The sequence below is a fragment of the Camelina sativa genome, chromosome 20 (genome assembly GCF_000633955.1).
Source record: "Camelina sativa cultivar DH55 chromosome 20, Cs, whole genome shotgun sequence".
In the NCBI taxonomy this organism is placed as follows: Eukaryota; Viridiplantae; Streptophyta; class Magnoliopsida; order Brassicales; family Brassicaceae; genus Camelina; species Camelina sativa.
Genome location: NC_025704.1, coordinates 16097969 through 16121481, shown reverse-complemented (window position 1 = coordinate 16121481; position 23513 = coordinate 16097969). Strand labels below are relative to the sequence as shown.

The 23513-nt window shown below is 42.2% G+C and overlaps 1 protein-coding gene across 1 annotated transcript; it reads right to left on the bottom strand.

Annotated features, from left to right (window-relative positions):
- LOC104772566 (mucin-7-like) lies at positions 15808 to 16623 on the bottom strand. The gene has a single exon (XM_010497166.1). It carries the CDS (start codon positions 16621 to 16623, stop codon positions 15808 to 15810), a length of 816 nt encoding a protein of 271 aa, XP_010495468.1.

The following is a 23513-nucleotide window of genomic DNA, read 5'->3' as shown; positions in this document are numbered from 1 at the left end:
CATACTATATATATATATATATATATATATATATATATATATATATATATATCTTTTTTTTTTGTTAAAAAGGCATTTAATTAAACTTAAGAAAAACAAACAAGATTTTACAGGGTCACAGCCCAATTAAATTGAAAAGATACAGAAGCCCAGCTGGGTAGAGATAGTAAAAAAAAAAGTAAAACCTAGTTAGAAGAGAACCACAACTTAAACCAGTAGTTGTAATTGAACCAAGAAAACGGTTGAGCTCGCAAACCACCCCAAACCAACTTCAGTTATTACCACCCCATGTCTGATCGGTGAAAAGTTTGATTTCTCAGATCACATCAGAATTAGGTTTTTGGCGATTAAGATATCATCCGCGCAGAGTTAGCGAACCAATGATGGAGAAGATCAAGAGAGAGCGACAGGTTCGTATCACGAAAGCTTGAGGCTCTGTTCCAGACGATGTTGTCAATATGGTGAAGTAGGAGATCAGAGGATTTGTAGTTGTTTCGATGAAGCCGATGGTTTCTCTCCGTCCATAGCGTGTAGATTGTAGCTTGCCAGGCCAGAAGGAGGAATTTCTTTAAGACCCGAGGCCCCCTGAATGATAAGAGACTCTAAAGCATCACATACCACGATCTGGAGGGGGTGAATAAACACCATCCCGCGACATTACGCCACACCAACCAGCTAAACGAGCAGTCAAAGAAAAGATGGTCCCGACTCTCCGGTTCGGTGGCACATAGTAGGCAACATGAATCGACCTGCAAGCCCCAGTTCAACATTCTATCACGAGTAGGGCATCTATTTAACACAAACAACCAAGTGAGGAACTTATGCTTTGGGATTTCTCCAGAGATCGACACAATACTATACCAAGGTACAGTCGGTAACTTCTCCTTAAAAGCAGAACAAATGTTTCCGGTTGTATGAGAATCTTTATGATGATTATCGATCCACCAGCAGTAAGAATCTGATTATTGCAGTAGGGTAATACTTGAGAGTTCAATATGCACATTAACCAGTGTATCTGACCTTGCAGGTGGTAGCCTCCAAGCCCCACGTCTCCATAAGTCAGCAAGTCGAGTTCCACGAGGGATGCCTATTTGATAGAGTCCGACGCCTGAAAGATAAGTTTCCATTCTTCCTAGTTTACTCCAATGATCTGTCCAGAATTGACAATTTGTTCCATCTCCCACTTTCACCATTATCCATGGATAAACTGAATCTCTGATCTTTAGAAGCTTGTTTGTTAACCATGAATATTTACTGTTAGGCTTAAGAGTCCAGAATTTGCTGAGGTTATCCGACAGGACAGCTGCTCTAAACCAAGTGACCCAAACCGATCCTGACCTAAAGAATAGAAGCCAGATGAGCTTCGCCATACAGGCTTTGTTCCAGGTAAACAAATCTCGAATTCCCAGCCCTCCTTCACAATTCTCTGCTGTGACTATTGTCCATGCGACTCTTGCTGAGTGGTGACCCTCTGTGGTGCCTTTCCAAAGGAAGGCACTTGACAGTGAGTTTAATATCCTAATGCACTTCTGTGGCAGGACAAATCCAGAACACCAGAAGTTAGAAATGCCAGCAATGACCGAATTTAGCATTTGGAGCCGGCCAGCAAAGGAGAGAGTCTTAGTAGACCAAGCATTAAAGCGACTCTTTACCTTTTGTAGCAACGGAGCACAAACTAATAAGGTGAGTTTCTTAGTGCATAGAGGTAATCCTAGATATCTAATTGGCAGTTGTCCGTGACTAATGCTAGAGATTGTATGGATGTGATCTATCTCAGATTGGGAGAGGCCTGAAGTAAAGAAACTAGTCTTTGGCAAACTAATAGCTAGACCAGAGACTGCTTCAAACTCTCTTAAGACCTGAAGAACATTTTGCACTGAAGAGGCGGATCCATCAGTAAAGATCAACAAGTCATCAGCAAAGCACATGTGGGTTAGTTTTTGTTTTTCACATTTGTGGTGATATTTGATCTTACCCTCTTCCGCTGCTTTGTCCAAACAGGCTGAAAGACAATTCATGGCAAGGACAAAAAGATAAGGGGATAAAGGATCACCTTGCCGCAGGCCTCTGGCACCTTTAAAATACCCGTGTACAGTCCCATTAAACCCAACAGAGAAAGAAGGCGTGCAAATACAGGCTCTAAGCCACCTAAGGTATAATTCTGGGACTTCAATACCTCTAAGGCAGCTAAATATAAACTCCCAATGAACAGTGTCAAAAGATTTTGCAATATCCACCTTGATAGTAATTCGCTTTGCACCATTCTCCTTGTGATACCCATACTAATTCAGCAGCTAATAAAGTGTTTTCAACTAACAACTATCTTTGAATAATTGCAGTTTGGTTTGGCTGCACAAGATCAGGGAGAGCAGGCTTTAGTCTCGCCACAAGTAACTTTGACACTACCCTTTAGAAGGTGTTTAGACAGGATATGGGCCTAAAATCCAAGATCATTGAGGCGCATGAGGCTTTGGGAACTAGAGCAAGAATAGTGGCATTGACCGCTGATGGGAGAAAAGCCGTGTGAAAGAACTGGAGGATACTCGAGGTGACCTCTGGACAAATAATACCTCAAGAAGCCTTGTAAAACGCTGAGGTAAAGTCATCCGGTCCTGGAGCTTTGTTAGCATTGAGTTTAAAAAACACAGTTTTTATTTCCTCCACTCCTGGTATTCTGACCATTGATTGTTTCAGTTCAGGCGGACAATGATAGCTCAAAATACTCTGAAACAAATTCATCGAAGCGCTAAGTGGCTGCAGGAATGCTGGATTTAGCAAAGACCGGAAGTGATTGACAGCTAAGGTGCTCATCTCAAGAGGATCATCAATGACAGCTCCTGAGACAGAGGTAAAGGATCTAATTGCATTAAAAGCATTCCGCATTTGCATAATCTGATGGAAGTAGGCGGTGTTTAGATCTCCCTCTTTTAGCCAGTTAATTCGGGATTTCTGTCTGAAATAAGCTTCCTCTATTTTCCTGAAAAAATCCCATTTTGATAGAATGTCTTGTTCTTGTTGGAACATAGCAGGGGTGGGATTCACCAAAGCTTGGACCTGCACAGATTGAAGCAATAGGTTAGTCTCTCTCACTCGTTTTTGAATATCCGAGAAATTCTCACGCGAAAGTGTTTTTAAGTCACTCTTTAAAGTTTGCTGCTTAGCACTCAAAGTTGACAAACATGTTTCCTGAGAATGCAGAATTCCGGCCAAGTTCCAAGTAGTATCAACCGTGTGGAGAAAATCAGGGTGTTTGGTTAGAAAGTTGAAGAATTTGAAAGGCTTTGTACCGGCTGAAGGAAGGGGGGGGGCATAAAGGTTTAAAAAGGCATGGAGAATGATCAGAGATCTCAGGGGCTAAGAAAGAGACAACACTATTGGGGTAAATAGTAAGCCAATGATTGTTTGCTAATACTCTGTCTAGCTTCTTTGCAATGGGATTAGAAACACTTTTGTTGGACCAGGTGAACATGGATCCTTGAAAGCGCAAATCAAATAACTCCAGTTGTAACATGCAGTCCCTTAGCTCCAGCATACGAGAAGTTAACCGATTGACATCAGGACTAGAGTGCTCTGTGGGGTGAATAATTTGGTCAAAGTCACCACACAAAATCCAAGGATTAGAGTCAAGCATCAGTCTCTGATGAAGCCCCAAGAGTTCACACCAAAGGTCAGTTCGCTCTTCACCAGTGTTAGGCGCATATAAAACTGTAAAGAAACATCTATGACCACCCTGAATGGCGATTTTGCAGGTGAGCAGGTTTTTGGATTGGTGAATGACTGTAACTGCAGCCGGTGCTTTCCAAATGACAACAATTCTACCACTGTCATCAGAGTTGTGGTTTGAGGCGTAGTGCCAACCAGGACAGGTAAGACTCATAACACGGTTCAAGTTAGGTTCTCTTATATGGGTTTCAAGAATAGCACCAAAAATTGGCTTATGAAAATTTAGCCAAGACACAAAAGGCCGATGCTTATCCGGATCATTAAGACCTCGAATATTCCAACAGACAGGTTGTATATACATGGGAAAGAAAAAAAAAGGTTTAGGAACTAGTAGAAGCATCCTCCTGAATAGGAAAATGCTTCTCAGAGATAGAAGGTGGGGAGTCTAAAACCATTTCAGTAGGTGGAGAGGTGACAAAATTTTTAGAGTGGGGGTCAGTTTTTTTAGTGGACGATGGTACTGGGGTTGAATCAGGTGCAGGGAGAGAAGATGGAACAGAAGAGAGTGGCAAAGGAGGCTTAGCTAATACATCGAAAGGATTGTAAGTTGCTATTTGGGTGGGGGTCAAGGTGGAATCGTCGTTAGAGGGGATGGACACTTTAGTGGCTTTTTTAGGCTGATGGGAGGAGGAACTGTGTTCAGAAAATGGGGCAGACTGGCTACCTGATAAGGAGTCCGACGAACAGCCAACTAAAGTTGCACTCTTTGGAGGGGATCCAGGCGCACTTACAGGTGGAGCTTTTTCTTTTGTTACAGTAGCTTTGACTGCAGTTGACAACACTCTGATTTACATGTTTTTAGCATCCTTTTTTGTCCATATTTTGCATTGTTCATATCTCTAGCTTAGCATTTTTAGACCATTTACTGTAGGAATCAAGTTTTAGAGCATTTAGGGTGTTGCATTTCTGCATTTGCATATATTGGATGAAACAGGTGCTAAAGAGCCAAAAATGGAGAAAAACAAGGACAACTCGAGCATGTAGGAGCCATCGAGCTACAAGAACAAGTCCGAATCCCAACACAATCGAAGAGGATCCAAGAGCGCGAAGAGCAACCCGAAGATCCACCCGAGGAGTTACCCGACCCAAGCCTCGTGTACCCCATCGAGTAGACCATCGGGCAGGTCTGGGAAGCTAGATCAAATGGGTTTCCATATATAAACCCCCTCTTTCCCTACCTCGCAAACGAGCTCGCTGCAGACCCTCAAACCAGAGATCGAGAGCTTCTGTGAGAGAACTGAGCGACTCAACATTTTTTCTTGTTTTTGTACTTTTAATTTGTAGTTTTTCATAGATCTTTTATCCCTACTCTTTTCTACTCTACTCTATCTTTTACATAATCTCATTTTCGTTTATTTCCATGGCTTTATCATTCGTTTCTATGTCCGAGTAGTGTAGCAAAGTTTCTAGGGATGGGATAGATGATTAGGTGTTCTTGATCGGTTAGGATGCTTTAGTTGATTGTTATGATAGATAAATTTCCTTCTAGGTTGATGTTCTTAATGCGGTCAACAGACCGACAGGTTGAGATTAGATCTAGGGCGTTTACAATGCTACAGGCCGAAAGGAGTAGATAAAATGCTTGATTAGGTCAATGCTAGAGGTATACTTAACTTTGAGTGACAAAATCAGATAAGTCTAAGTGTACTGACAAAAATGAATTGTTCTTAATGCCTGCTTGTTCATATTGCTAGTGCGACAGTGTGGTAGTATGTTCAAGGTTGATTGTTACTAGTGCGACAGTGTGGTGACAAGGTTTTAGAGGTTCATTGTCTAGGAAATAATTGCTTGAGGCATGTAAGGCATCCGTATTGGTCTAGAACACTTAGGATTCGATTACCCCCATCCTTAGGAACTTTCGTATTTCATTTCTTGCATTTTCCTTACTTACTCGACCACTTACCCGATCAGGTACACGATAACCTGCATCGAGTAATACCTCGAGCTGTTCATAGTTCACTTGCATACTCGATCACCCCACTCGATCCTGTACTCGATTGCTTGCATCGAGTGCTTAGGTCGTGTGGTTTACTTGTTTATATTCTTTTACTTTGTTTATATTAGGACTGTTAGAACCAAACCCCCTATTGCTTGGCTTGACTTGCTTGATTCTGATTGCATCCTATCTGCTAGCAATACACAACCATTTGGATTGATAACCCTTTGTACTACAACTGCATAGGGAATTGATACCCTTGGTGAAAACTAGTCTATCAATTTGGCGCCGTTGCCATTTGGTTGTTTTATTTTGCTACGTTTAGGATTTCAGGACTTGCTAGATCAAGTTCGTTTGTTTATATTTGTTTCGGATACTGACTTGTTTGCTTTCGCCTTTGTTTGTTTTGAATCTCAGGTACAACCCGAGCACCCACCCGACCCGTCACTCGATCACCTGGATCGAGTTGATCCTCGAGTACACACTCGGATACTTGCCTGTGCATGCAAACGCGATCCAGAGGTAGCTAGAACCTGAGTCCTTTCATCGACAACATCGACAGACCTCGGCTATTCAGACAACAACAAGTTCAACCGGAACTAGCAACCATTGAGGAGACGATGAATAATCAGAACGGTCCACCAGCTCCTCAAGCAAGGACCAACATAGGAGCAGGAGATGCTCCGACTACTCACACTCAGAGGAATGGCATTGTGCCACCAGCTGTGCAGAACAACAATTTTGAGATCAAGAGTAGTCTCATCCAGATGATACAGAGCAACAAGTTTCATGGACTGCCAATGGAGGACCCATTGGATCATCTGGATGAATTTGATAGCCTCTGTAGCCTAACTAAGATAAATGGAGTCAGTGAAGATGGATTCAAGCTCAGGCTTTTCCCATTCTCTTTGGGAGATAAAGCACACATCTGGGAGAAATCATTCAGTAATGCTTCATTTGTCATTGAGATAAACCACTTGGGAAGCGTGCAAGAAGGCATTCCTGGCCAAATTCTTCTCAAACTCCAGAACCGCAAGGCTGCAAAATGAAATTTCCAGCTTTGTACAGAAGAATAACAAAACGTTCAATGAAGCTTGGGAACGTTTCAAGGGGTACACAACTCGATGTCCACATCACGGATTCAGTAATGCTTCATTGCTGAGCACACTATACCGAGGAGTGGTCCCCAAGATACGGATGTTGCTGGACACCGCAAGCAATGGTAACTTCCTCAACAAGGATGTTGATGAAGGTTGGGACCTAGTTGAGAACTTGGCTCAATCTGATGGCGACTACAATGAGGAATATGATCGCTCTGTGCGGTCTACAGGAGAGGAAGATGCCAAGTACAAGAGGGACATGAAAGCCCTCAATGACAAGCTCAATCAGCTCCTCAACCAGCAAAAGCATGTACATGCTATATCAAAGGAAGAGCAGTTTCAACAACAAGATGGGGAGACTATGCAGCTAGAGGATGTTAACTACATCAACAACCAAGGAGGTTACAACAGAGGGTACAACAACTTCAAGCTAAACCTGACCATGCCTTACACAAACCCGATGAAGCACCCGATACCCCCATCGAGTTCGCCTTCGCTGGATTTGCTATCCTTGATGCACACAGTCCTACACACTCAGAAGACAGACATGATTAACATTAATGCACGCTTTGAAAATCTCGCCTGTCGTCTATCAGCCAATTTCCAAGAACTGCATAAACGATTTGACGCATTGGGATCCACAATCCAGGTGATTACAGATAACTCGGCTTCCACATCATACGGTCACACGGCGTCTGCAAAGGCGATCGCCTTACGCAGTGGCCGACAATTACCCCCTCGAACAGCACCACCGGACATCATCGAGGATAGTAATGTTCAAGATGGGGAGGATCTCGGTGAACAGACCACTCCTGCTGAACAACAGAGCCACTCATCCGATGCTCAATCCGATCCTCTACCCGACCTCACAACTCGGACAGGTGATTGGGTTGACCCTCCAGTACCTTTGCCTCCTGCAAACAACCCGGGAAGCGAAAAGCAGAAAGAAAGGAGATTCATTCCCCCACCTTACAAGCCACCTCTGCCATTCCCTGGACGATTTCGCAAGGAACTACTGGAGAAGTACAAAGCATTGTTCGAAAAACAGATACAAGAACTCGAACTTCGCATGCCCCTGATGGACGCTTTCACTTTGATTCCCCCTTACCAAAAATTCCTGAAGGATGCAGTTATGGAGCGGATCAAGCAAGTACAGGGGATGGTTACACTCAGTCATGATTGCAGTGCGATAATCCCGAGGACTACCGCACCTAAGAAGCTCAGTGACCCCGGATCTTTTACCTTACCTTGCTCGATTGGACCGTTGAAGTTTGGAAGATGTCTTTGCAATCTGGGAGCATCAGTCAGCTTGATGCCACTCACTGTAGCTAAACGTCTCGGATTTGAGAAATTCACCCCTACCGACATCTAGCTGGTTCTGGCTGATTGAACTACGAGGTCGCCAAGAGGAGTTTTGGAAGATCTGCCGGTCAAAGTAGGGTCAGTAGACGTACCAACCGACTTCGTGGTGTTGGAAATGGATGTGGAGCCAAGGGACCCGCTTATCTTAGGACGACCATTTTTAGCCACCGCGGGAGCAATGATTGATGTGAGGAATGGGAAGATCGATCTGAAGCTTGGGGAAGACCTCACTATGCAGTTTGACATCCGGGAGACTATGAAAAAACCTACAATAGCTGGGCAAAACTTCCAGAAAGAAGAGTTAGAAAGATTGCGTGATGAGTCGTTTGAAGAGATAGCGATAGGGCATTGCTTGCAAACAGCACTGACAAATGATGGTAAGGAGGGATTCATGTGTCAAGAAACGGAGCTCTACAAAGAGTTGCTTGATACTTATCTAGATGTTATCGAACCAGAGCTAAGTGAGAACGTGAGGAAAGCTGACAAAGAGGAAATGGTACTAAACGAAAGAAGTCAGGACAAGTTAGTCGTAAACTCCTATGTCATGTCCTGCAGTTTCTCGACACCAACCTATCCGAACACCAACTCGATCACCCCATCAAGTAGAGTGATCGGGCATCACCTCGAGCGGCAACCCCAAATCACGGATGATTGGCTGGAATCTAAGGCACCTAAAGTGGAGCTGAAACCTCTTCCAGATGGGCTAAGGTATGTTTTCTTAGGACCTAATTCGACCTATCCAGTAATCGTTAACTCTAGCTTGCCTGAAAAGGAGTTGAAATTGCTCTGCACCCAATTAAGAAATTATAGGAAAACAATAGGCTATACTTTAGATGATATCAAGGGTATATCACCTCATTTGTGCACCCACCGGATAAAATTTGAAGATGAATCGTACTCTAGTATAGAGCCTCAGTGTCGCCTAAATCAAAATCTGAAAGAAGTGCTCAAAAAGGAGATTCTGAAGCTGCTCGATGCTGGAGTTATCTACCCTATCTCCGATAGTACTTGGGTGTCCCCAGTGCACTGCGTTCCAAAGAAAGGAGGGATCACCGTCGTCAAGAACGAGAAAGATGAGCTAATACCCACAAGGACAATAACTGGTCATCGAATGTGTATTGACTACAGGAAGCTCAACGCAGCCTCAAGGAAGGATCATTTTCCCCTACCTTTCACAGACCAGATGCTGGAGCGACTGGCTAACCACCCTTACTACTGCTTCCTAGACGGGTACAGTGGATTTTTCCAAATGCCGATACATCCTGCTGACTAGGAGAAGACAACGTTCACCTGTCCGTATGGGACTTTTGCCTACAAAAGGATGCCTTTCGGTTTATGCAACGCTCCCGCAACTTTCCAAAGATGCATGACGTCTATCTTCTCAGACCTAATAGAAGAAATGGTGGAGGTTTTCATGGACGATTTTTCGGTATATGGAGACTCTTTCTCATCATGTCTGTCAAACCTCTGCAAGGTGCTCAAAAGGTGCGAGGAAACCAATCTAGTGTTAAACTGGGAAAAGTGCCACTTCATGGTCCAGGAGGGGATAGTTTTAGGACACAAGATCTCAGAAAAGGGGATAGAGGTCGACAAGGCCAAGATCGAAGTAATGGTCCAGCTGCAACCCCCTAAGTCAGTAAGAGATGACAGAAGCTTTTTAGGGCACGCGGGGTTTTACAGGCGATTTGTTAAAGACTTCTCTAAGATCGCACGACCTTTAACGCGGCTACTTTGCAAGGAAGTGGAGTTCGTTGTCGACAAAGACTGTTTAGATGCCTTCAACAAGATAAAGGAGGCCTTGGTGAGCGCACCAATAGTTCAAGCTCCTGACTGGGACCATCCCTTCGAGATTATGTGTGATGCTTCAGATTACGCTGTAAAAGCAGTACTGGGTCAGAGGATAGATAAAAAACTCCATGTGATCTACTACACTAGCAGGACCATGGACGATGCCCAAACGAGGTATGCCACAACTGAAAAGGAACTCCTTGCTGTGGTTTTCGCGTTCGAAAAGTTCATAAGCTACTTGGTTGGTTCTAAGGTGATTGTCTACACAGATCATGCCGCCCTACGGTACATTTATTCGAAAACAGACACCAAACCTAGGCGCCTCAGGTGGATCCTTCTTCTGCAAGAGTTCAACATAGAAATCCTGGATAAAAAGGGGATTGAGAACGGAGTAGCAGACCATTTGTCCAGAATGAGAATCGAAGACCCACTCCCAATCGACAATTCGATGCCCGAGGAGAGACTGATGCACATCGCCTTCTTGGAAGAAATGAGCCACACGATTGGGCACACGATAGCCCACTCGATCCCTGAGTCAACCGGGTCGATCGAGTTGATGGCAATCGAGTCAGCTAAACTCCCTTGGTACTCAGACTTCGTGAACTACATGGTGTGTGGAGAAATCCCCAAAGACTATGACGCCCACAGAAGGAAAAAGTTCTTCAAAGATATAAATAGCTACTACTGGGACGAACCTTATCTCTACAAGAAAGGTACAGATGGCGTGTTCCGAAGATGTATAGCAGAAGAGGAAGTCCAAGGGGTATTGGAGCACTGTCATAGGTCCGCCTATGGAGGACATTTCACAACCTTCAAAGCAGTCCAAAAAATACTCCAAGCTGGTCTTTGGTGGCCAACGATGTTCAAGGACGCACAGCTCTTCATAGTAAAATGCGAATCGTGCCAGAAAATGGGCAACATAGGTCGACGGAACGAAATGCCTCAGGAGCCAATCTTAGAAGTCGAAATCTTTGATGTCTGGGGAATAGATTTCATGGGACCTTTCAACCAACCTTCGGATGGGAACATGTACATCCTAGTGGCAGTCGACTATGTGTCCAAATGGGTGGAAGCAACCGCCAGTCCGACAAATGATCACAAGGTCGTAATAAAAATGTTCAAAAGCATTATCTTCCCCAGATTTGGAATCCCAAGGGTAGTGATCAGTGATGGAGGAACCCACTTCATTAACAGAGTTTTCGATGGCTTGCTGAAGAAGCACGGAGTCAAGCATAAGGTCGCAACAACTTATCAGCCACAAACCATCGGATAAGTAGAAGTGAGCAACAAACAGATTAAAGCGATACTAGCCAGAATTGTAGGAATCACGAAAAAGGACTGGGCATTCAAGCTAGATGATGCACTTTGGGCTTATAAGACCGCCTACAAAACACCGATTGGGCGAACACCCTTTCAGCTTCTTTACGGGAAAAACTGCCACCTTCCGGTCGAGGTAGAATACAAAGCAATGTGGGCAACCAAGCTGCTCAACTTAGATATCAAGACCGCCCAGGAAAAGAGAGTAATGGATCTCCACGAACTTGATGAGATACGGCTAGAGGCCTATGATAATTCGATAATCTACAAGGAAAGAACCAAAGCTTTTCATGACAAGAAAATCCGACACAAGGACTTAAAAGCTGGAGACAAAGTCCTTTTGTTCAACTCAAGACTTCGACTATTCCCTCGGAAGCTCAAGTCAAGATGGTCAGGACCATTCGAAATTAAGGACATTCTGCCCTATGGAGCAGTCACTCTTCTTGATAGCAATGCGATGGATTTTACTGTGAACGGGCAGAGAGTGAAGAGGTACATGGCAAATGAGAGCACATAGGAGGAACCACCTCTGCGTCTCGACGATCCCGCGCCAGTCTGAGATAAATTGAAAGTCAAGCTTAGCGACTATAAACAAGCTCACTTGGGAGGAAATCCCAACGGCAGGTCTGTAAATTTGATTTTCATGTTTTTAGTGTTCTCTCTCTCCAGTTCTTATGCCCTACCCGATGAGCTACGCGATCCCATCCTCGATCAACACCTCGGATGCTGGTCTGAGTAAGTCGTCCATGCACATTACTGAGCTCTCTGACGAGCAAATACCGGCACCTGCTGAAGCCGGAGATGACCCTGGCTATACGTTGGCAAGCATGGAGGCTGCTGCAACCTCCTTCTTCACCAACCCATGAGGTACCACATTCATCCAAACTTTGTAAATAACATTGCATTTAGTTTAATTCATTTTGTGTGATTCTTGGATTCTTTTCCAACTTTTATTTACACAAGGACTGTGTAATTTAAGTTTGGGGGAGGATCCTAGAATGTATTTAACATTGTGTTTTATTTTCTTATTTTTATTATTTCAAATTTTTGCATGCTAGTTTTATTCATTTGAGTCTGCATTTATGTGCACTAAAAAACCCAAAAAAAATTTGAAAAATTTCAAAAAAAAAAATAAAAAAATAGAAGAGTGTTCATGTAGTTGCACTTGCATGTTTGTTTCATATAGGATTGTTGCATATGCATCTTAGGGGACAACAATTGAAACCACCTTGTTTAAAAATCAAACCTTAGGATTGAAGCTATAGCCCTTAGTCACAATTCATTGTTGCTAGATCAATCTTTGGAAAAAAAAATGAAAAATCTTTGCTTAGACTCTTTGTGTCGATTAAATGCTTCCTCCACTTGCTTGAACATTAGAACATCTCTATATTATTGGATTTAATTTGAACTTTAATTGTCTTGCTTATGGAACTTGAATACTTGCTCATGGTAACTCTAAACTCGGGTTAGCACTCCTCATTTTACCAATCTTTTCGTTTAACCCGATTCATTTATCCTACCCATGAACCCAAACATTTCTTTCAACCTTGATGTGAATTGTTGAGTGAGGCCTTTTTCATTGTGCTATAGGTTGTGAAACCTTGAGAGTATTGAGAACGACAAAGAACTGCCTCTTGATTTAGCTAAGTTAGATTTGAACTAGCTAATAGATTCGGTTTTGAAAGATAGGTGGTTAGAATGTTTACTTGGGGATGGGTTGTGGAATATAAAAAAAAAAAAAAGAAAAGTCCCTAAGGTTAGAATTAATTAGCTCCAAGTCTCTAAGTAAAAAAAAAAAAAGTTCTTTCTATATTCTCCTAGAAAGAAAGAAAAAAAAAATATATGTATATTAGGAGTTTAGCAAAGAAAAAAAAAAAAGAGATTAAGAGCTAGAATTTTAAAGTCTAAAAGTCTAAACCTTAGGGAGTAAAAAAAAAGAGAGTTAAAATCAAGGGTGTGGGTAGTTAAATTCTAGGAGGTTTAAATAAAAAAAAAATCATTATGAATGTATGAGAAAAGGGTAGATCATCAAGAGTTAAGCTTTGTATGCCCAAATTGTTCTCAGTCTTAGATAGTTTTCACGACTGTCTAGCATTCCACTTTTTGAGAGAAACCACCTAAAGAATTTGCTTGAAACCACCTTATCAAAAAGCCTTACCCTTGAAACCGATTGAGCTTGATTCACCTTCCATTTGCAAGAATTCGCCAAACACTTAATTGAATGTGAAAGAGATGTTCCTTATCTTTAGTTGGAGGTTGAGCTAGATCGATGCATGGCAATAAGCATAGAAAAATATTTGTAAGTATGTTGATTGATCTTAGCACCATTAAACTATCTTTAAGGACTATAGCTTGCATCCTTCGGTTAGCATCTTAAGGTTATGAGTCCCCACTTTCAAACCGTACCTTCTTACTTACTTGCTAGAGGACTAGCAAGATTTAAGTTTGGGGGTCTGATAACACTCTAATTTACATGTTTTTAGCATCCTTTTTTGTCCATATTTTGCATTGTTCATACCTCTAACTTAGCATTTTTAGACCATTTACTGTAGGAATCAAGTTTTAGAGCATTTAGGGTGTTGTATTTCTGCATTTGCATATATTGGATGAAAACAGGTGCTAAAGAGCCAAAAATGGGGAAAAACAAGGACAACTCGAGCATGTACCCGAAGGAGCCATCGAGCTACAAGAACAAGTCCGAACCCCAACACGATCGAAGAGGATCCAAGAGCGCGAAGAGCAACCCGAAGATCCACCCGAGGAGTTACCCGACTCAAGCCTCGTGTACCCCATCGAGTAGACCATCGGGCAGGTCTGGGAAGCTAGGTCAAATGGGTTTCCATATATAAACCCCCTCTTTCCCTAGCTCGCAAACGAGCACGCCGCAGACCCTCAAACCAGAGAGCGAGAGCTTCTGTGAGAGAACTGAGCGACTCAACATTTTTTTTCTTGTTTTTGTACTTTTATTTTGTAGTTTTTCTTAGATCTTTATCCCATACTCTTTTCTACTCTACTCTATCTCTTTAATAATGTCATTTTCTTTTATTTCTATGGCTTTGTCATTCGTTTCTATGTCCGAGTAGTGTAGCAAAGTTTCTAGGGATGGGATAGATGATTAGGTGTTCTTGATCGGTTAGGATGCTTTAGTTGATTGTTATGATAGATAAATTTCCTTCTAGGTTGATGTTCTTAATGCGGTCAACAGACCGACAGGTTGAGATTAGATCTAGGGCGTTTACAATGCTACAGGCCGAAAGGAGTAGATAAAATGCTTGATTAGGTCAATGCTAGAGGTATACTTAACTTTGAGTGACAAAATCAGATAAGTCTAAGTATACTGACAAAAATGAATTGTTCTTAATGCCTGCTTGTTCATATTGCTAGTGCGACAGTGTGGTAGTATGTTCAAGGTTGATTGTTACTAGTGCGACAGTGTGGTGACAAGGTTTTAGAGGTTCATTGTCTAGGAAATAATTGCTTGAGGCATGTAAGGCATCCGTATTGGTCTAGAACACTTAGGATTCGATTACCCCCATCCTTAGGAACTTTCGTATTTCATTTCTTGCATTTTCCTTACTTACTCGACCACTTACCCGATCAGGTACACGATAACCTGCATCGAGTAATACCTCGAGCTGTTCATAGTTCACTTGCATACTCGATCACCCCACTCGATCCTGTACTCGATTGCTTGCATCGAGTGCTTAGGTCGTGTGGTTTACTTGTCTATATTCTTTTACTCTGTTTATATTAGGATTGTTAGAACCAAACCCCCTATTGCTTGGCTTGACTTGCCTCATTCTGATTGCATCCTATCTGCTAGCAATACACAACCATTTGGATTGATAATCCTTTGTACTACAACTGCATAGGGAATTGATATCCTTGGTGAAAACTAGTCTATCAGCAGTGCTTTTTACAGATTCCTTAACTGATGATTTTTTTCGTTTGGGTCCAGGAAAGGGTTACAGACGGACATAATCTGATTACATGGCCTATCTCCTTGCAGTTGGAACACGTAGGCGGGACCCACATATACTCAACCTCAATAGTGATGACTTCACCACTCTTCCTTTCCACTTCCATTGAGGAAGGTAAGGGTTCATTGAGATTTCTTTCAACTTTAACATGGGCAACAGAGAGGCTAACCAAATTCTTTGTAAACTCGTCCATCTCTTTAGGTTCACCAACTAGTCCAGCAACCAGGCTGATTCCTTTGTGATACATCAGATCAAAAGGCATTCCTTTATGATGTGCCCAGATGGGGATCGCATCAAGATCAGTGCTTGCTCCACCCGAGGCATCCCATTGAGCCACCAAAAATATACATTCCCTAATGTACCACATTTTCTTTTCAAGGATCCTTGTTCTCAGGTATTCATTTGGCAACCTGACTAGCATTGAGTTATTGGCATGATTTAGATGGATTTCAAATCTTTGCCCTTTACCCCAAATATGACTAAGAACACTTTGAATATGCTTGTAGGTTGGCAGTCTTCCTTTGAAACGACCAAAAATGAAATCCTTATGAATTTCAGCACCTTCATGGAAAACGAAATCCGAGATAGTGACACGAGGCTTTCATGTAGACGAAAAATCAACCGGGGCTAACCTTGTGAGTGACCTGTCCGCAACAGATTTTAGTTTTTGAGCTAGGGAATGAATTGGCTTGCTTTGAGGAGGAGGAACAGTGGGACTTTGCGAGGGAATACGGTTTAGAGCATGTAACAAAGGGGCTGCATCCAAAGAGCTGGTAGTAGGGGTTGAGGGTACTTGAATTTGGGGAACAGGGACTACTATTTCAGGAGGAAGAGGACCAGTAACTGGAGGAGTTGGTAGGTTTGAGGCAAGAGTAGGAGCAACTGAAACCTGGGTTACAGTAGAAGGAGAGTTTGCAGCAGTAGTAACAGTTGGACCAGGAGCAACCTGAGACGCTGTTTGGTCGACTAACTGAGTACTAGCAGTTTGAGTAGCTTTGATGAAGCGACGAACCACCTTTGGAGGTGGGGTGGATAGTAATCCATCTGTCTGAACTACAGTGTTTCCAATTGCAACTGTAGCTCGAGTTTCAGATCTAGGGTTTTGTCTTAGGGAAGCATGATACGAATTTAGAATTTCTTGTGCCTGAGCATTCACTACCACAGGAGTAGACTTATGTTGAGCAGGAAGTGCAAGGATCACTCTCTCAGGATCTACGTAATCAGTTTGAGGAGAGTGTAGATGGTAAGAAACAGGAGAAATAAGGGAAAGAGGAGGAAATTCAGAAAAGGAGGGGAAAGGGCTAAGGTTAGGAGAGTCAGGAGGAAAGGGTGGAGGACGGTTGGGACTGCCTTCAGCCGCAGCTGAAGAAGGAAGTTGGCCGAAATGACGATACTCGGGGAACCAGCGGTTCGCCATTGACTTTTTCTCTTAGTTAAAAAATTATATATATAAAATCTTTCTTTTAAAGATATATCTCAGTTAAAATCTTTTCTTCTCACAAGAAGTTTGTAAATATTTATGTTTAATTATTTTAACCGTAAATCCACCATTTCCTTAATTATATTCTGCCTAAACATATTGGAATTCGAGTATTTAGAGTTTGTGATCGATCGATATCGGTCATGTTTGTCAATACATTGTTAACCACGTACAATGACTGATTTTAGATACGATTTTGATTTTCCAACCGATTTGCCTTTTGATAATAAATTCGAGATATTATTGTTCAATACAAAGTATCCAAATACCAAAAACTGATTTTTTACTTTAGTCTACGTACGTAACTATACAAGTAAACATATACAGTAAAAAAATTTTAAGCAATCGCCTAGAAGGCTAGAACAATAAACCTTCTAAATGACTTGTTTCACTGCACACACAAACACAAGGTACGAAGTTCGATCATCTCAAACTTCTTAATTTTTATTATTATATAGAAGGTTTAATTTGTTGGCTTAGATGACTTCTGTGTTTTTTTATTTTATCAATACATGTTGTCATGTTTTTTTTTTTTTGACAAGGTCTTAAAAACCATAAGTTTTATCTTATGTAAATCGAAAACTTTCACTTCTAATGATATTTACAGTTATGTCAAAGCAAAAACAAAATGTCGGGTTCGAAAATGGTTTGTTTCACCCAAATGTGGGATAATATTCCTGTGCCGTTTTTAATTAAAAAATGGGTTGACAAAAAAATTATTCCCACGATAACATGTCTGCAAAATTTGTTTTGTTGTTAATTTGTTCATAAATCATAATATATAGATGATTCCCTCAAATCTACATCACTTAAAACAACTAATTAGAAAAGAAAGAAATATTATTAAAACAAAGAAAAGAAGATAGATTCTTCTAAATTGGATCAATCATGTGCAAATAATCCACTAGATCGTATGAATAAAACTAAAGGAACACTCTTGTAAAAATATATTCTATTTTCCACCATCAAAGCATCTGAAGTTACTCTCTCCTTTCACTAATTACTAAACTACGTACCTGTTGGTTAGGCCAAAGGGCGATCTTATTCATCACGACTCCATATCTCTCCATCACGTGAAGCATAACAATACATATATATATATATATATATATATATATATTTTATTATGCACATATATACTTATATTGGACGTAAAATGCATGCAAAATTGCACCTATGATACATATAATGGTAGTTGTAACATGTGAAAGGCGAAAGTGATTGATGTACGCAAGCTATAGATAGATAGAGAGATGGGTGATATTGATTTGTGCTTGCCTGCCGGAGAGATTCGCTTCCACGTACGTGGGAGAGGCTTATAGATTTACTGTGAAGCCAGAGAATATATTTTATTTATTCATACAACTAAAAAAGTCATAAAATTATTCGAGATCTGGTTTGTGAATCAAACTTAGATACGAATATATTTCTGTCTGTATTGATGTATCGATCTGTTTATATATGACTTTGTGAGACATCTAAGAATCATATCTAGCTTCGTCTTCTTTATTTTATAATTTTTAATTATAAATATTGATTTTGATTCTTTAATTTGTTAATATAATTAGTGAACATGTCTCCTCAGTCTAGTAGTCTACACATTCCTTAAGTATCTGTGTCTGTGGGTTCACATTTTTGTTTATGCAAAATGCAATCATACAAATACAGTAGATCATTTAAAAATGGGATAACGTTGCAGGATGATTAATCAAGCGGAGAAAATATATGAAATTTCCTATTTATATATAATACGGTTAATTTAAAAAATTATAAAACCTTAATTCAGTTCAGAATTGATAAAACAAAACAGTAGATAGTAAAAACTGCTGCAGATAGAGTTGTGCAGACGATTATTTCTGTCTCGCCAAAGGAGATAGACAGTAGCCTGGGCAGCGCAATACGCTTCAAAGTGGTAGCTAGAGGCTGATATTTTTTTGAATTGAATGCTAAATTAATTCAAACTCAAAGACTGTTTTACGATGGCTGTGGCCTTTTATTTGAGATTTACATTGAATAAGACTGAAACAAAATTAACTCAAAAGGTTTGGAAACGCTTTTTGCTTCTTAGGGACGCATAGCAAACCATAAAGCCAGCCCATCATCGTAAGAGTAGTCACCTTGATTACGGATTGCAGTGAATCTGTTTCTGATGTTTTTATCAATAAGCTTGACAAGATGTGCTGAGGGAGTACTGGGGTTCTCTCCATGACGTCGCTTGTTACGCTCTTGCCAGATATGATATACCGTTGATTGGAAGCAGTATCTTATGGTGAGTTGATGAGATTGGACTGATAGGGACTTTGTCAAGAGCATGAGATAAGAGTTTGCCAGTCAACAAAAATAGAAGCATCCGGGATACTCTTCTCGCTCGTAGATATCATAAAGGTTGTAGTAGATTATTGTCTCAATGGTTTGGTAACTCACCGTTCTCCTCTAAGTTGTTTCTAGATTCATTAAGCTTTTTAATATTTTTAAGCCTAAGAAACTCCATGCCCCGGGCCTTAAGCTTCTGTAACTAAGTTTTACTTTTGGTAATATTATTCACGATTTATAATAATAATAATAATAATAATAAAAACTTTGAACTCTGTTGCTAAGAACATGGTTTCCTATGTAACAGATATCATCAAACACTACGCCAGCAATGTTAAATAATTGAGTCATTGACACCATATGTTTGGGTTTGATGCAAAAGTCTTTTAGAACATAACATGTGTTCATAGAAAGAGAGAAAAGTAATGAAGGCGCGGAAGATAATATTTAAACTATGAAAACGTGGGAACAAAGAGAATATGAATATGAGAAGTAAAAAATATATATAGTAAAATAAGTTTTTTTTTGGTAGAGAATATGTGATGTGACCGAAGATCGCGGATGCGGAACGGACGGAGGAAGCGTCTTCGGACAGAGCAAGATACACGAGACTTTCCTCGGACAAGGTTTGGGATTTCGAAACTAGGAAAAATTCAAACGAGTGAAACGGAGTTTGACGAGATTCCAACGAACCGTTTGCGAAAACGGTCGTGAAGCCTCTATCAGAACGGATGGATACGATACAGACGGATGGATGCGGCTATCAGATGGATGCGGTAGAAAACGACTGTTAGAGCGTGATGAAATGGAACGATGAAAGAGTAGATGGATTGCACGACGACACAAGAGGTTTGGCTCTCCTCTTGATACGGTCACTAACGACGGCAAAACCGGTTTGAGGTCGTTAGGGTTCTTCCTTAGAACAATCCCAGATTGAACTAGAGAAAAGATTCTACAAGATCAAAGAATCTCTCTTTGAGAAAAGTTTTATTTTCATTCAAGTCTAAGGAGAACAAAGAGCTAAGAGAGGGTTTCAATACTTAGGTCAAGAGAGGGCTTAGGGACACGCGGATTCGTTTTGATCTGCACATTTGTCCTTAGACATGTTCTCCTTGTAAATGGAACATGTCGCCTCTTGTGACTTTCAACATAACACTCTAAACGGTTTAAAAAGGAATATTCCAAAGTTCAAAATTAAACCAAAAGATAAAAGGGAAAAGGATAACCGCCTTGGTCTTGACGTGGGAAGCGACTTAGCCTTAGGGCGTTGTGCACCAAGCTCAATGCCTCGTTAAAACCTTCTCCGGTAAACCCAATGGGAAAAATCTGGAGTAAGGAAAAAGAGTACAAATCCTTGCTTAAGTGACTTTGTTGTCTTCACTCTTGGGTAAGAGTGAAGACCAAACAAATTGAACGTTCGAGGTCTTCATCGGTCGGTTGATGCTGGACGAATGATCGAACGAAGAGGTTGATCCGCTGCTTGGCCGCCTTTGCTGAGCTCTTTGATCGAGCCGTGGCTCCTGGCAGGATCGCTGGTGCCTTGGCCGCGTTCGAGGTAGGCATCTTGGCCGCGTGTGATGCGTCTTGGTCAGGCGTCTCGGTCGCGTCCAGCGTGTCTTGGTCATCTTGATCGAGCTCCCGTCCTACGATCACATCATTCCCTCCCCATTGAAAAGGTTTTGGGGACAAAACATCTCCGTCTTCACCTACATCAAACGGGATGAGGTCAGTGACATTGAAAGAAGTTGATGTGGTATACTCACTTGGAAGCTCGAGTCGGTAGGCATTATCGTTGATCTTTTCAACGATCCTGAATGGTCTGTTGGCCAGTAGAAGTGCTCTCGAAGCACGGCCAATGTCTTAGTGATGCCGAAATGACCTGATAAGCCTCCGTTGTGGGCTTCTCGAACAAGCAACTCTCGGATATAACCATTCGGTATACATAGCCGACGCCCTCTGAACAGGAACCCCTCATGAAGATAGAATTTGGTGTAAATTCCCTTCCCATGGTTCTGGAAACAGTCACCAAACTCAGCCTCTCCAGCGTATGCGTCCTTGATGGTTTCAAAACCTAACACTCGCGCATCCATCGTAGTGATCAGCGCATGTCTTCTTTATATAGAATCGGCCACCACGTTTTCTTTTCCCATCTTGTACATGATGACGTAAGGAAAGGACTCTATGAACCCTAACCCACTTTGCGTGTCTCCTCTTCAAGTTGGTTTGGCCGCGAAGATGCTTCAACGTTTCGTGATCGGTGTGAATCACGAACTCTCTCGCCAACAAGTAATGTTGCCAAACCTCCATCACACGAACGAGGGTGTATAGTTCTTTGTCATAAGTCGGGTAGTTGAGCGCCGCACCACTAAGCTTTTCACTGAAATACGCCACGGGTCGGCCTCCTTGAGTAAGAACTGCTTCGATCCCAACTCCCGAAGCATTGCATTCACCCTCAAACGTTTTGTTGAAGTCAGGTAAGGTCAACAAGGGGGCTTGCGTGAGGCGGCGCTTGAGCTCAGTGAACGCTCGGTCTTGCTCCTCTCCCCACTTAAACTCTTGATTCTTTTTGATAACGGCGGTGAGGGGCGCGGCCACTGTACTGAAGTCCTTCACGAACCTCCGGTAAAAGCTTGCGAGACCGTGGAACGATTGGACTTGTGTGATGCTTGTTGGCATGGGCCACTCCTCTATCGCACGTATCTTATCTCCATCGACCTTAAGGCCCTGCGAACTCACAACAAAACCTAAAAACACTAATTCATCAGCAGCAAAGACGCACTTTTTCAAGTTGGCGTACAGTTGCTCTTCGCGGAGAGTAAACAAGACAGCTTCTAAGTGTTTAACATGATCAGACAGACTAGAACTATACACGAGGATGTCATCAAAGTAAACCACTACAAACTTATTGATGAAAGCTCTTAAAACGTGGTTCATGAGACGCATAAATGTAGAAGGAGCGTTAGAAAGACCGAATGGCATTACCAACCATTCGTACAAATCCTGTTTTGTTTCGAAGGCTGTCTTCCATTCATCACCCTCCTTCATGCGAACTTGATGGTAGCCACTCTTCAAGTCGATCTTTGAGAAGACGTTGGTGCCACTTAGTTCGTCGAGCATATCATCGAGCCGCGGTATGGGATGTTGATACTTGATGGTGATATTGTTGACGGCTCGACAGTCAACACACATGCGCCACTATCTGTCCTTCTTGGGCACGAGGAGAACAGGAACTGCGCACTGGCTCAAGGTTTCACGAACGTATCCTTGTGACATAAGCTCCGCTACTTGGCGCTCGAGCTCCTTCGCCTCTTTGGGGTTGACTCGGTAGGCTGGCCGGTTAGGAAGCTGTGCTCCTGGAACGAGATCAGTTTGATGCTCAATGCCTCTGATCGGTGGTAGACCTTCGGGAAGCTCACCGGGGAACACGTCGGCAGACATCGCGAATCACCTCCGGTAGGGCGTCTATCGATCCTTCAAGGCCTATAAGCAATAAATCTCGAAAGACCATTAGTAACACTTGGCCAGAGTCACTAATGGACTTTCTAACATCACCATATTGAACTGAAAAGTTCTTTTTATCGTCCGAGTCTTTTGACAACCTACTTTGCATTTCATGAACTTGCGTGGGGCTCAAGGGTTTCAAGCAAATACGTTTGTTGTCATGGACGAAGAAATATTGGTTTGTATGACCGCAATGCGTGGTTTGCTTATCAAACTGCCATGGTCGCCCCAATAAGAGGTGGCTAGCTTGCATAGGCACCACGTCGCATAGGACTTGGTCCTTATACAGACCTACACTAAACGAGACCATGACCTTTTCTTTGACGTGGATCACAATCTTGTCATTTAACCATTTCAAACGATAAGGAAGAGGGTTGTTTGTGGTCTCAAGAGATAATTTCTTGACAAGACTAGAACTTGCAACATTTGTACAAGATCCACCGTCTATAATCAAGCCACAAACTTTACCATTTACACTGCACCTAGTGTGGAAGATGTTGTCGCGCTGGTTGACGTTGTCGGTGGCTACGCTTGCGTTCGGGATGCGGCGAATCATTAACAGCTCTCCGACTTTGGGCTCAGCTCTTCCACTTCAGCCTCTCCTCGAACGTTATCCTCGGTCGCCTCGTCGTCGGACTCGAACTCGCCGGTTTCGGTAAGGATCATGGTGCGTGCGTTCGGGCATTCTCGAGCGTAGTGGCCTCTCCCTTGATACTTGAAGCTAACAATGTCATGGCTCCGGACGTTGGTAGTGTTGCGTCGCGGGTCTTGGCGCTTATTGGTGGCCGGTTCTCGCGGTTTGAACCTTGTGTCAACATTAGTTGCCTTCGGCTTCTCTTGAGAGCGGTTTGATGGCGATGCATTAGGAGACCAAGTCGGAAGTCCTTGAGTTCTGGTACGAGTCACGGAGGCGTTCTTCTTCTTGATTTGACTCTCAATTTGCACCGAGAGATGCAACAACTCTTCAAAGGTTTGATAGGGCTGACGCTCGACCTTGCGCGCAATGCGTTCTT

Coding starts and splice junctions, on each gene's coding strand:
- LOC104772566 (XM_010497166.1), bottom strand. CDS start 16,623: ATGGCGAACCGCTGGTTCCCCGAGTATCGTCATTTCGGCCAACTTCCT.